Source organism: Miniopterus natalensis, chromosome 1 (genome assembly GCF_054644295.1).
Source record: "Miniopterus natalensis isolate mMinNat1 chromosome 1, mMinNat1.hap1, whole genome shotgun sequence".
In the NCBI taxonomy this organism is placed as follows: domain Eukaryota; kingdom Metazoa; phylum Chordata; class Mammalia; order Chiroptera; family Miniopteridae; genus Miniopterus; species Miniopterus natalensis.
Window position 1 is genome coordinate 159,336,100 of NC_142081.1, and position 14,293 is coordinate 159,350,392.

The 14,293-nt window shown below is 38.2% G+C and overlaps 1 protein-coding gene across 2 annotated transcripts in view; it reads left to right on the plus strand.

Annotated features, from left to right (window-relative positions):
- Nucleotides 1-405: 405 nt before the first annotated feature.
- G3BP2 (G3BP stress granule assembly factor 2) overlaps nt 406-14,293 on the plus strand; it is a 29,069-nt gene continuing 15,181 nt past the window's right edge. Inside the window, exons 1-2 of one of the 2 annotated variants that reach the window (XM_087826985.1) lie at nt 406-512; nt 13,319-13,437. In XM_087826985.1, the coding sequence (XP_087683111.1) occupies nt 13,343-13,437 (95 nt within the window). In that variant the 5' untranslated portion in view covers nt 406-512; nt 13,319-13,342. The remainder of the gene's footprint in view (nt 513-13,318; nt 13,438-14,293) is intronic. The other variant, XM_087826992.1, reaches the window with a different exon arrangement.

The window sequence follows — 14,293 nt, forward strand, 5'->3', positions numbered from 1 at the left end:
CTTCCGGCCCGGCGCGGTCTCGCGGGGCGGCCAGGCCGGCGCTCGCCGGCTGGAGAGAGGCAGCCGCCTTGTGACGTCAAATCAGCGGACTCTCGCCCCGGCTCGAGGCCGGTTCCGGTTCCCCGGCTTTCCGGGCGCGAGAGGACGTGAGCGCGGCTGCGTTCTGCGCGTGCTCCGCAGAGGGACGCGAGAAGGTTGGGGCCGGCTCGCGAAGGAGATGCGCGATTGGCTGCGGCCGTGCCGGGGGGTTCCCCAGCCCTGTCGGCAGGGGTAAAACAATAAGAGGGGGCGGCGGCAAAGGGGGCGGGCCGTCCGTGTTCCTGGGAGCTCTCCGCAGCGCCCGGCGCTGGGGACGAGCGGGCTGAGGGCGCGAGCTCGGGGCGCTCCGACTTCCGAGGCTTGACGTGCGCCGGAGGGCGGGGACGGCGAGGAGAAGCGTCCGCTGCAGCCGGTGCTCCGCGCCTCTCCTGCCGACCTCCGCGCGACGCACCCGCCGCCGCTGTTGGTTGGAGGTGTGTGAGGGCGCCGGGAAGGGAGGTCGGTGCGGCGGTCGGAGGGGGCTCTCCCCTCGCGCGGGCGGCTCGAGGCGACCCTCCGGCGCGCGGACCCGGAGCGGGAGGGTTGGCGGCGGGGCGCTTTGCTCGTGCCGGCCGCCGCCGCCGCGGACGCGTGCGAGAAGCCGAGCGTTTCCTCTCAGGTGAGGGAGGGGAGGCCGCGTGGGCGGGGAGGCGGACTGCCCGGCGTCGAGCGGCGGGAGGGCGCGCAGGGCACAGGTGGCGCCGCGGTGTGTGGGGGTGCGGCGGCGCGTTGGGGGGACGCGGCGTCTCCCGGGGCGCGCCGGGCGGCGAGGGGGTGGGCTTTCCCGAGGGGACGTTTCGGGTGGGGAGCTCCCGGCCTTATCGCCGACTCCTTTGCGGCTCCCGTTCCCCGGTCCACGCGAGCGGGAGGCGGTCGCCGCCCCGCCCGTGGGGGAGGGGAGGAGCGGCGGCGGCGGAGGCAGAAGCGACGCAGATGCGAAAGTGGAGGCCTGCGGGCACCATTTCTGTGCGCGGAAACCGACTCCGGGGTTGGAGGCGGCCGCCGCTGGCTTCCCCGGTCCCTAGTGTTCCGCGGTCTTTGACCCCCCTCGGGTTTATCCCCAACGTGTTCAGAAACTGGAGCTGTCTGTGACGTACGCTTCTCCGTGCCTCTTTTATGTAAACGATCCTTTATTGACCCAGGAACGGAAAAGATGTTTGAGCGCTTTGGGGAATGGATTTCTTCCTCTAACCCCACTTTTTGGGGGGAGGGGTGCGGGAAGGATAGTCAAGGGGAAGAACCTACGCTTTCCTGGAGTGTTGATTTTGTTAGTCGAATCTGGTCGAATTTTACCTGCGTCTCTAAAAGCATTATTCGTAAGATGGCCCGCACATGTGCCGCTTTGGGGTGAATATAGATTCGCCTCTATAATTTTCCGCATTGATCAGTATTTTTTTACCCCTTCAAGGTCTACTTAATTTTTTAGCAATTTTTTTTTTTTTTTGGAAGAAAGGTGCTTTTGCTCTCTTAAGCAAAACAAAACACGTGTGCTGAAGGTGCAATAACAGCAAAGTAGTCCCCTCTAACCGCCGCCCCCCCCTCACATGATAGCTGTGATATTAACTTGGCTTAAAATACTTGGTTTTGGTTCAAGACTCCACACCTCGTTTTAGTCTCCCAAATGTTAGCATTGCATGTACCTGGTTCCATAAACCACTTACTGCCCTAAGGGAGCCTCGTGTGCTAGAGGGTAAGAAGATGGGAATTCCTTGTCCAGCTCCATATTTGGCAGTTAATATAGCTTTAGGCATGTGAGCAAAGTTTCTAAGTAAACATTTGGCTTTGTTAATATCCAGTGGTGCTTTCTATGGCCAAAATTCCTGGTCTTAAAAAATAGACGGGATGATTAGTTTGAATTTTTTAGAACTGAATGATACGTTCTTTGATATTGATTACCTTTCTGTTTTCTTAAATTTTTAGAAGTTATATGATTTAATCTCTAAATGCTGTTTAATTCTGAAAAATTATCAGGGATTGTAGGTAGGAAAAGGACCGCAAGTGGATTGCTTACTAAGACCTGTTCCTATTGCGAATATTCGAGGTTGAAATATTAGTCTGTTGTGTACAAGTATTAAGAGTGGAGAGAAGCAGAATACTTGTGGGGTAGATGGGGATCAAAAGTAAAACAGCAGAGAAAAAAATAAGTCTTTAATAATTTGGTAATCCAATTGAGTGTTCATTTTGCAAGTAGCTGAGCACTTGAATTTGCCAGCAGGCAACTCGAGTTTGAATAATATTAGCACAGTTGGTAGCAGGAAACATTCATTATCTATATTTCATTTATGAGAAATCAAAAATGAAAATTTCTTCAGCAGTTATTGAAAATCTATAAATACTGCTAATAGTGTCTTTAGATTTTTAACAGCTTCCTTATCCTGCAGAATTATTGCTGTTGATTACCCATTATCAGGATTGAAAATTTTTTCCTAGGTTGCTTTAAGTAAGACTTTTCCCACATAATTTATGCTGGGGGAGTATGGAGGTGGAGAATGACTACTTTTCAAGTCTGATTTTGATAGCTACAAACTTAAGGGTTGTTTCTGAACTTTTAAATTCAGTAGAATTTAATTGATAATCATGACTTAGTTACTCTCCACTGGTGGACACTTGTTTAAGAGCTGATAAGGCAAATTGGTTCTTCTCCCAGAACTCTGGACTGGCTCAGAAGCAATAGTATATCAGTTTCTTGACTGCTGTGTCTCAGCTTATTATTGTTTAATTTCTATATATTTTACCCTATTTTGATATACTTTTGTAGTATGTTGGGATGCCTCTTTCAGATTTCCTATCATGTTATTGTCCCCTGCTTTTTAGCTTTACCAGCAATATCAAATGAACAGTTGGACTTGAAAAATTTTGTATTTCCTTGTGTACTTGGCTGTTCTTCCAAAGTGGTTGTTTTTAACAGGTGTGATAAAAACATCACCAGAGGCAGGAGACCGGCTTTCAGATTGTCTCTCTCATAACTATAACCAGGGACTTTGAACTCCTTCCTTTTCTTAGGCTCTCTAAACATCAGTTTCCTTTTCTGTAAGTGAAGCTAATATCCTATCTATTTTAAGGAGATAAAGGAACATATAGGTTACTTGTTAAACTATATAAATACATACTTTTATTTTTGTTGGTCAGCATTTCTTCTCTTAATACTTTGGTCACTTATAATATTTTCTGAGCCTCAAAACTTGCATCCTTACCTGCTATTATTTATTTCCACCACTGGTACTTGGACTTGATTGTGATGCTTTCATTCTCTGGTTTGCCACAACAAATGAAAGGTTTTTGTTCGAGCGAGAGATACAGAGATACATTGCTGTTTGATTGGTAAAGTAATTTTAAACAAAGACCCATCTGGAATTTCCGAAGGTTCTAGTTTTAATTTGGGATTAGCTTTTGAGAATGGTTCAGTGAGAAAGGGCCTGGGTCTGACTTGTATGGACCCAGAGTGAGGAGCTCTAGAGGAGAAAGGGAGTAAGTATCCAATAGAGAGAAGCTAGCACAGACATAGCCTTTGGTAATATAGTTTTTTTTCTGGTAAAAAGAGCTGCGTTGTATTGGTAGAAATCTTATTTTCATAAGCAGGATATACTACATATAACTTTAAAGTGCTGAAAAAAAAGTTTTTGTAGATTTTTTTTTTATTTCTTTGGGGTCTTTTTATTTTGTTTCATTTTTTAAATAAGATGACATGGTGTCTCAACTTCTTAGCAGTTTTCATTTTGGCCATTTTCTCTAAGCATTGAAATAGCCACCAATGTGTGACATGAATTTTTATGTCAGTAATTTGCAATGAGTGAATTTGTTTTTTCCTTCTCAGAACTATTTGAGCAAAAATGCCAAATTTCTTATCATTCTTAATAGATGGTGGTCAGGACACTCCAGACTCCTCAGGGAGTGAATTTTTTGATTGTGCATTTTGATACTTGTATATATATGGTGGTGGTGGTTGCAGTGAGGTGTTTGAAATTAGATTTTATGATTATATGTAGATCCAGCTATTTTGTCACTATATGAATAATAGACGGTTTCTTTAATAAAAATGGAGATGTTGCCTCACTGGTGGGGCTCAGTGGTTGAGCATCAATCTCTGCTCCAGGAGATTGTGGTTCTATTCAGGTCAGGGTACATGCGCGGGTTTCGAGCTTGATCCCCAGTGGTGGGCATGCAGGAGGCAGCTGATCAGTGACTCTCATCATTGACTTGTCTCTCTCTCCCCTCCCTGGCTCCTCCTGTCCCCCTCTCCCTTCCTCTCTCTGAAATCAATAAAGACATATTTTTTTTTAAATGGAGATGTCATTTGAGATACCTAAGATTAAAAAGAATTGATGGAATACAAAATTACTTTTTTTAATTGAAATCTGCTTTGAAATTATTTTGCTATAGTAGTAGATCTAAAAAATTCATTGTCTTGCTGAAGTGCATACCTTGTTGTACATTATTGAAATCAGACCTTTGTTACAAATTTTATGCTCTGTTTTTCAGTGTGTTCCCCCCCCCCATGGTTTTATAGTCTTTGACAATTTTTATTATTTTTTAGTTTAAAGTTTTTTCTTTTTTTTTTTAAATTGTTGACAGTATTACAGATATCCCCTATTCCCTCCCCAGGCCTTTACCATACTATTGTCTGTGTCCATGGGCTATGCATATATGTTCTTTGGTTATTCTTTTTTCTTCTCCCCTATCCCCTCCCCTCTGAGGTCAGTCTGTTCCATGCATCCTTGCCTCTGGATCTATTTTGTTCGTCAGTTTATTTTGTTCATTAGATTCCACAAATGAGATATGGCATATGTCTTACTCTGACTGACTGGCTTATTTTTCTTACATAGTAATCTCCAGGTCCATCCATGGTGTTGCAAAGGATAAGAAATCCTTTTTCACAGCTGTGTAATATTCCACTGTGTATAAATATCACTTGGGCAGTTTCCAGATCTTAGCTATTGTAAGTAATGCTGCTATAGACAGGTGCATACATTTTTTTGGATTGATATTTCCAGATTCTTAGGAAATATTCCCAGAAGTGGGATCGCTGGGTCAAATAGCAGGTCCATTTTTAATTTTTTGAGGAAACTCCATACTGTTTTCCACAGTGGCTGCACCAGTCTACATTCCCACCAGCAGTGTACCAGGGTTCCCTTTTCTCCACATCCTTGCCAGCACTTGTTTGTTGATTTATTGGTGGTAGTCATTCTACCAGGTGTGAAGTGATACTTCGTTGTAGTTTTAATTTGATTTGATGATTAGTGACCTTGAGCATTTTTTTGTATGTCTCTTTTCATTTTGTTGATGATTTCTTTGTTGTGCAGAAGCTTTTCAGTTTGATGTAGTCCCAGTTGCTTATTTTTTTCTTTGTTTCTCTTGCCTTAGGAGATGTATTGGTAAAAATACTGCTGTGTGAGATGTCTGAGATTTTACTATGTTTTCTAGGATTTTTATGGTTTTGTGAGTTACATTTAAGTCTTTTATCCATTTTGAGTTTATTCTTGTATGTGTTGTAAGTTGGCGGTTTCATTTTTTTTTTGCATGTACCTGTCCGATTTTCCCAGTGCCATTTATTGAAGAGATTACTGTTACTCTGTTGTATGCTTTTGTCTCCTTTGTCAAATACTAATTGGCCATAATGGCGTGGGTTGATTTCTGGGGTGTCTGTCCTGTTCCGCTGGTTTATATGCCTGTAATTGTGCTAGTACCAGGCTGTTTTGATTACAATAGCATTGTAGTAAAGTTTGATATCCAGTATTGTGATCCCTCCAATTTTGTTGTTCTTTCTCAAGATTACTGAGGCTGTTTGGGGTCTTTTTTGTTTCTATATAAATTTTTGGAATATTTGGAATATAGATCTGTGAAATATGCTGTTGATATTTTAATTAAGATTGCGTTGAATCTGTGGATTGCGTTGAATTTGTGAATTGTTTTGTGTAGTATGGACATTTTAATGCTGTTAATTCTTCCAATTTATGCTTCCACTTGTTTGTATCTTCCTCTTTATTTTTCCTCTATATAGTTTTTTGAGTACAAGTCTTTTACTTTCTTGGTTAAGTTTATTCCTAGATATCTTATTATTTTGTTGCAGTGGTAAATAGGGTTTTGCTGTGTGTTTTTTTAGTTTCTCTTAATGTATAAAAATGCCATCAACTTCTGGATGTTAATTTTGTATCCTGCTACTTTGCCAAATTCACTTATTAAATCTAGCAGTTTTTTGGTGGAGTCTTTAGGGTTTACAATAATGACATTTTTACCTCCTCCTTTCCAATTTGGATGCCTTTTATTTTTTCTTCTTGCGTGATTGCTGTGGCTAGGACTTCCAGTACTATGTTGAATAGTTGTGGTGAAAGCGGACATAGGGACTACACATGAACTGATGTTTCACAGTTGGGGTTCAGTTTATTACATTTTTTTGTTCCTAAGACCACTAATACGAGGTTATCTGAAAAAATAGTACTATATCAGGTAAGCACAAGTGTTTTTCAAATTACCTCTTGGAAACCTTGAAGTTGCAGAGTGTGCCTTACAATCTAGGCTGTAGATTTTTCATTACACTCTTTCTCTGTGTAGCTCTTATTTTTAATTCTAGCATGGTGTGTTTACTGGTCTGTTTCTCCCATCTCAGCCTGACCCTTAGACTTTAACCATTATTGGTCACTAATGTAGGCATACTGTCAGTACTTTTTTGATTAACTAGTAGTGCTAAATGAATTTTCACACTTTCAACTTTTATTCTAGAGCCATGTTTCCTAACCAGTAACTCATATCTGTTAGATTGTTATCAGAAACTCAGTGAAAAATTTAAAATGTGATTTTTAAAACTACAAAGTCAATATATGTTCTTTTAAATACTTTGACAATGTAGTGAGTATAAGTTTCCTATTTTTCCCTATTTTTATTAAGTGTATAATTTTGTATTTTATAGCTGTACCATAATTTAGTAAACCATTTCCCTCTAAATGGGTATTTAGACTTTTTTCTTTTGTGGCAATGAAAAACCTTGAATACATATCTTTGTGCATGTATTTCTTTGTGATATGTCTTGAAGTGCGATTACTGTGTATGTGTTCATTTTTATTACTTTGATTAAAACTGAAATTAAATCTCCAAAAGGTTTTAACAGTTTCTGTTTCCACCAATATTGTTTGTGAAAGAGCCTGTTTTCCCACACTCTTAACAGTACTGGATATTGTCAGTCATTTTAATTTTTGTTAATCCTAGTGAAAGATGGCAACTTTGAATAAATTGCCTTTTTTGAACCATTGAATAATGTTCATTTCAGGGTACCATGTTTCTCTTACAAGTGCTTGGTATGTGGGAGATTCTCCATAAATGGTTGTGAAATGATTGACGTAATGAAGCATAATTGCATTGCTAAATGTTAGTAATTGAGGAATAATTTACAAACAGTAAAAACTACTCTTTTCATTTGCAGTTATATGACTTTGGACAGACACACACAGTCATGTAATCACCACAATCAAGATACAAGCTATTTCCATCACCTGAGGTTTCCTCATGTTCCTTTATAGTTGTTTCCTTTCTGCCTCCAGCCCCCGATCTGATTTAGCTGTATAATTTTTACATTTTACAGAATATCCTATCAATGGAATTATGTAGGATTAATTTCTTTAGCTTGGAATAATGTTTTTGAAACTCATCCATGTTGTTGCATAAGTCAGTAAGTTCTTTTTATTGCTTAGCAGTATTAAATTGCATGGACTTACACCGCAATTTCTTTATTCATTCACCTGGCTAACTGTCATTTTGTTTCCAGTTTTTGAGTGATTATTAATATAGCTGTCATAAACAACATACATGTCTTTCACATATGCTTCATTTCTCTTGGGTAAATATGTAGGAGGAGTAGGATTGCTGGGTAATATGGGATATGTATGTTTAATTATATAAGAAACTTCCATATTGTTATCAGAAGTGTCTATAACATTTTTTCATTCCTACCAATTTTCCCTATCCTTGTAAACAGTACTTTTAGATTTTTATGTTAGTCATTATTATGGGTGTTTAGTTGTATGTTACTACCTCATCGTAGAAATCTAGAAGCATTAGAAGGAGGTGGTCAACAGTGATAATGCAGACAGGTAGAGAACTGAGGAGAGAGGTCATTGGATTTTTGAGAAGAATCATGACTTTCTAGAGAATGACATTCAAGAGAAAGCTGAGATTATAATATGTGAAGGGAGTAGAGAAGAGGAAGACTAAGACAGATACACATTTAGTAATTTAGGGCAGAATATAATTAATAAAGTACCATGATAAAGACCCAAAGTTGAGAATTCAGAGGAACGACAATTTTAATTCTGTTTGGCAAACAGGAAAGATTTTTAGGGGACAGTATTTCAGCTGGACCTAAATGTGAATGCGTAGGATTTCAGTCATTAGAAAGGTATGGAATGAGTATTGGAGAAGGAGTCAAAGGCATTAGTTCTTGTTAATAGACTTCTAGAATCTTGGCATTGAAGTAATCTAATCTTTGTTAGACACATATGACTAGTTTTGCAGTATTTCTGCTAAATTGTTCAGTTAGTCTCTGGAATAAATACCTGCAGTGACTGGCTATTCATGAAGTAACTCTTTTAGGTTATTTCATTATATTGGTATTGAACCTAAATCTACTTTTCTGTAATTTCCATTTACTGTTCAACCAGTATTTGTACAAAGTAGAACTGTCATCTCGTTTTTTGACATTACAGCCATACTAGCCTCAGGTTGTTTGCTTTAGGGACAGCTCCATTATGTACTAGTAATTCACTGACTTTTAACTAAAAAGTAAACAAAAACCTAAGTACTTAACTAAAAGCTGAAGTTTTAGTCATGGAATCAATAGAGGGAGATAACTGGTTGATAATGGGTTTTTTTATTTATTTACAAATTTATCTTTATTGTTGAAAGTATTAGTGGTGTCCCCTTTCTTCCCCCACTAACCTCCTCCACCATGCTCCCGCCCCCTCCCCAGGCCTTCATTGCACTAATGTCTGTGTCCCTGGGTTATGCATAAGCTCTTTGGTTGATCTCCCCCCCCCCCCCCCCAATACTACAGTTTGTTGCATGCTTCAGTGTCTCTGGATCTGTTTTGTTCATAAGTTTGTTTTGTTCATTAAATTCCACATAGTAATAAGATTATGGTGATACTTGTCTTTCTCTGACTGGCTTATTTCACTTAGCATGATACTCTCCAGGTCTGTCCATGGTGTCTCAAAGGGTAAGAGATCCTTCTTTTTTACAGCTGTATAGTATTCCGTTGTGAAAATATACCACAGCCTTTTTTGATCCATTCATTTACTGGATGGGCACTTGGGCTGTTTCCAGATCTTAGCTATTGTAAATAACGCTGCTATGAACAGAGGGGTGCATATATGCTTCCTGATTGTGTTTCTGGCTTCTTAGGATATATTACTAGAAGTGGGATCACTGGGTCAAATGGCAAGGGTTTGTGTTTTAAGTTTTTTGTGTGTGTTTTTTAAGTATTCATTTTGAAATTGAGGAAATCTGAGCATATTGTAGATACTGATATGAAGCCGAGTGTGACTATCTTGTTTGTGTATATGGGTTACTTTCTTCCTCTTCTCTGGGTCCCTCACAATGGGTTATGGGTATTAAGAAATTTAGAAAAAATGATCACCTGGTTGGCTCGTGGCTCGGTGGTTGAGCGTTGACCTCTGAACCGGGAGGTCATGGTTGGATTCCTAGTCAGGGCATACGCACAGGCTGTGGTCTCGATCCCCAGTGGGGGCGTGCTGGAGGCAGCCGATCAATGATTCTCATCATTGATGTTTCTCTCTCCCCCTCCCTTCCTCTCTCTGAAATAAAAAATATATATATATTTTTTAAAAATTAGAAAAAATGGTGACATTTGATATACAGAGCGGTTTCCCTAGATACGTGCTTCAGGAATTAGCCTAGGCAAATGGAGAAGGAAACATTTTAAGAAACAGGAATGAATAAAAGGATATTGATGAAGATACACAGGGATTTTAAATGTGATGGACATAGTTGGTCAGTTGAATGAAATCTGAAAGTAGCTGACAGCTCTGTAAATAAGGAAGCTGAGTATAGTCATGCTGGCATCTGGATGAATAAATAGGATTGATAGCTTTTAATTGACAAGGAAAGAATAAATTTTACGTTGTGCATCTCAGTTTGACAGCAATCCCCACACTCAAGTGGAGTTAAATATGGGGAATTTCACTTTCTCTAAAAAGATATTAGATGATAATTGCTCTTCTAAGGTGCTAGAGGCTAACAACCTTCTGAAGATCTTTTTTGTACTATCTTGGCTATCTTTATTGACCTGCATAGTCTTGTACGCTTCACCAGAGATCACATCTCAATTTGTAAATTAGGAAATTGAGATCCAAAAAGTTCATGCCTTTTTTTTCTGAATGTGTAATTTGGCTCTTTCTTCCTCTTGGCCTTCTTATATACACTGGCTGTGCATGAATAATAAACGCAAACTATATTACTCATTTTTTCCCCAAGTCCCAAACTACCTTGTTTGGTGGTTCATCTATAATTTATCCCTAATGCTTCTTTGATGCATTTCTTATTTATTGAACTGTTAATTTCCCTACTCTAGAGGGGGAAATAGGAAGATGGAAGAGATGGCAGTTGCTTATATAGAACACATAAATTAGTCTGTCATTAAAAAAGAGATTAGTCACCAATACCTTTACTTTCTGCTTGATTTCTATCAATCAGTTATAGTTTAGCCTTCTAAATTCTGATTCACTTCAAATCAGAGTTATGGTAAAGAAGTAACTGATCTTTAAGTTATATTTGTCAGTATAATTGATTTGAACACCACCATCCTCTGAGTGACACCTTTATTTATTTCATTTTATCATCCCTGTGGGTGCCTCCTGCGCCTTAAAAAAGAGGCTCTGCATAGCCTTTTATGTATAGCTATTTGTTAGGCTTTTACCAGATTAGCATTGCCTTTTCTCATTTACCATTTCAAGTTTATCCCCTTTGAATAAATAATTTATTGAGTAATAAGTAAAAGTTACCTCCACTGTCTTATCTCCTTGCCTAACTCTAAACTGATGATACCCTGATCATGATATTTTAGTGACTTTCTAAGTGGCGGGTAATTTGAAGCCCCTCTTGAACTTTGTTACAATAAGTTTTTAGTGTATTTTGACCCTTTCTTTGATATTGATAGGTGCATTCAGTATCTTTTTTTATTTTGGTTATATGTAAGTGAGAAAAATGGTAGGTGAATATGTATCTTAAAAATGTAATGGGAGATTTGGGATAAATGACAAAGTGTCACTGTAGAAAATCTTGAAATATAGAAGAGGAGAAGGGAAAAAATGAGATTCCCTAATTCCAGAAACAATCCCTAATATAATTTCTGTCTTTAACCATTTGAACAAAACTTATTTTGAACATAATTTTTTTATTCAGAGGGTAAGGTAGTATCTTTCTATGTCTTAGTATTAATTTTTAACAGCAGTTACTACAATATTAAAGTGTGTAATTTCCACATTTTAGTTTATAAAATTTTATTAGATAAGTCTACTGTTCTTCACCCTTCTCCATCATTCCAAATAAAAATACTATGTTGCTTAGCTTTGTTACTTTAAATGTAGCAAATGAGAGTCCTTTTATGCCTTACTTTCTCTTATCTCCTTGGGCTGCTTTAGGAGCTTCTTGCTACTTCTCCTTCCCCATACCCTGACACACTGGAAGCAATGAATTAACTATTTTTGAAAGCAAGTGAGGCATTATAAAAATTTTTTTAAATATTTTGAGAGTTTTTATAGACTGAGAGTTTGGGGACAGTTACAAAAGGAAAAACGGGGAAGCTAATAGAGCATTATACAAAAGTTGAATTGGGAATCACTAGAATTATATAGAGCTAGTCTTATCTGTAGGCTTCACTGTGGTTGATATCTGATATATATATATATTTTTAAACAGCATAATTATAATGATGACTGGTGGGCTCTCTTAGGCTGTATAATTTTTTGTTTAAAAAAAACTTACAAAAAATAAAAAGCCCGGCCGGGCATGGCTCAGCGGTTAAGTGTGGACCTAGGATCCAGGCAATCAGGGTTCGATTCCCGGTCAGGGCACATGCCCGGGTTGCGGGCTGCAGCCGATCAATGACCCTCTCATCATTGATGTTTCTAGCTCTCTCTCTCTCCCTCTCCTTTCCTCTCTCTGAAATCAATAAAGATATATTTAAAAAACAAAAACAAAAAAAACTTACATTGAGATTTATTAGACAGAAATTTAAGTCCCATCCTGATTTTTGCAATAGATACACAGATATGGTGATTTTTTTTTTTGTACTTTTAAGTGTAATAAGAAAGGTTGCTTTCATATATATACATATATATAAATTATTTTAAGAAGTAATATTCAGCCTTGCCCCTCTCTAATTCTTAAATTTATAATTTTGACTGTTCTGGGGCTGTAAACATAAATTATTCATTTTAGATGATGAGAGGTGGTATTTCTAATTTTATTTTGTATTTGTGTTTCTTGATCTTGTCTTTGAGATTTTCAGTATAAAAGTAATTTTAGCATAGCACCTGACATTGTTCTGTTTGCTTGTTTATAATTCCATGATGGACTATAAACTCCTTGAGGGCTAGTCTCTTACCCTGTTCCCCAGTAAATTTCATTGTACTATAAACAGTATACATGGCTTTTGTTAGATGCTTAATCAATGGAAAGAAAGATTGGAGTGACTAACACCAAATGTAAAAAACAATGATCTTTGAGTACTGAGATTATTGCTGATTTTTAGTGCTAATCATTATTTTGAGAACAATGAAATAAATTCCTAGAAAGAGAGAAAATATGAAGAAGACACAAGTCAGTACTTTTCCCATAAGTGTAATCTCCCAGTCTTCCCCTATACCTCCTTTGTCTTTTTAAAAATGAATTCATGAACATAGGAGATAATGGTCTCCAAAGGGAAAAAGGTGCTATGAATGGAAATACTTGGTTATGTTGTCCTTGCAGTCTGAGGCAGCACTGGACTCTCTTGGGAATAAGAACTGTGCTGTGTCCCCCTTTTGAGGGATAGGGAGATTGAAGAAATAGAGATAGGAGATGCAGATGTTGAAGGTTACCAGTAGTTGTTGGGAATTTATTCTTTTGCCATTGTAAACTACTTTTTAATAAATGGTATTAATTTTCTTTATTACCACTTGTATGGCTTAGAAAATTTATTTCATGGAAGTTTACAGAGATGATTTTCTAATACTTACTGTGTTTGCCCCCTTAGATTTTGACATTGTGCAGCAAAGAAATGGTTATGGAGAAGCCCAGTCCGCTGCTTGTAGGGCGGGAGTTTGTGAGGCAATATTATACTTTGCTGAATAAAGCTCCAGAATATCTACACAGGTAAATTTTAAATGGATTATTTTAGTTTTTTATTTTTTATCTTTTTTATTTAGTTTTATTTTCTTGAATATGACTTAACATATTGTCTTTCCTGTCTCTTCATGTCTTGACAGTATCTTTGTAAACCATATTTAATATTTTGACCATCTGATTGCTAAAACCAGTATTTTTGGGGGTTTTGGTTTTGTTTTTTTAATGAAATCCACAGTAAGAAAAACACTTTACATAACACATTTACCCACACTTATGCGTGTGCACAAAATTATATATTCTGGTATTTTATGTTTCATTTAAAAAACAACCACCTTGGGCTTGGCAACTAATGAGTTGCAGTCTGCAAATTGAAATCCTGGGCTTAAGTCTTCTCTTTAAAGTTCTCTATAGCAGTGTTAGGAAATGAGTCCATTAAGTGATTATACATTTGAAAATTTCTTGATTGATTTGCAAAATAGTTTTCCTTGTTAAAACAGCAACAGGAGCCTTGTTTACTATTTTGGTAAAAGTTGGCATTTGTAAGCTTAGTTTTTCCAGAGAGTGAAGTGAAATTGATTTATATTATGAATAGTATTTATAGTTTTTGTTCTTTCTGGTATATTTTAGCAGGTGGAAGATAAGTGAGACTTTTGTAAGTATTCGGCTTTGTAAATATTTGTTCTAGAACACGCTAGCCAAGTGAGTTAAAGGTAAACATGTATATTATCTATAGGTCCTCTTTATAAGGATGCTGGTTATTCTAAAGTTAGATTTTGCAATATGCCCTGCATTGTTAAACAAGTAATATTCTGTGTTGTCCCAGGAGACTTTTTTTTTTTTTTTTTTTTAAATATATCTTTATTGATTTCAGAGAGGAAAGGAA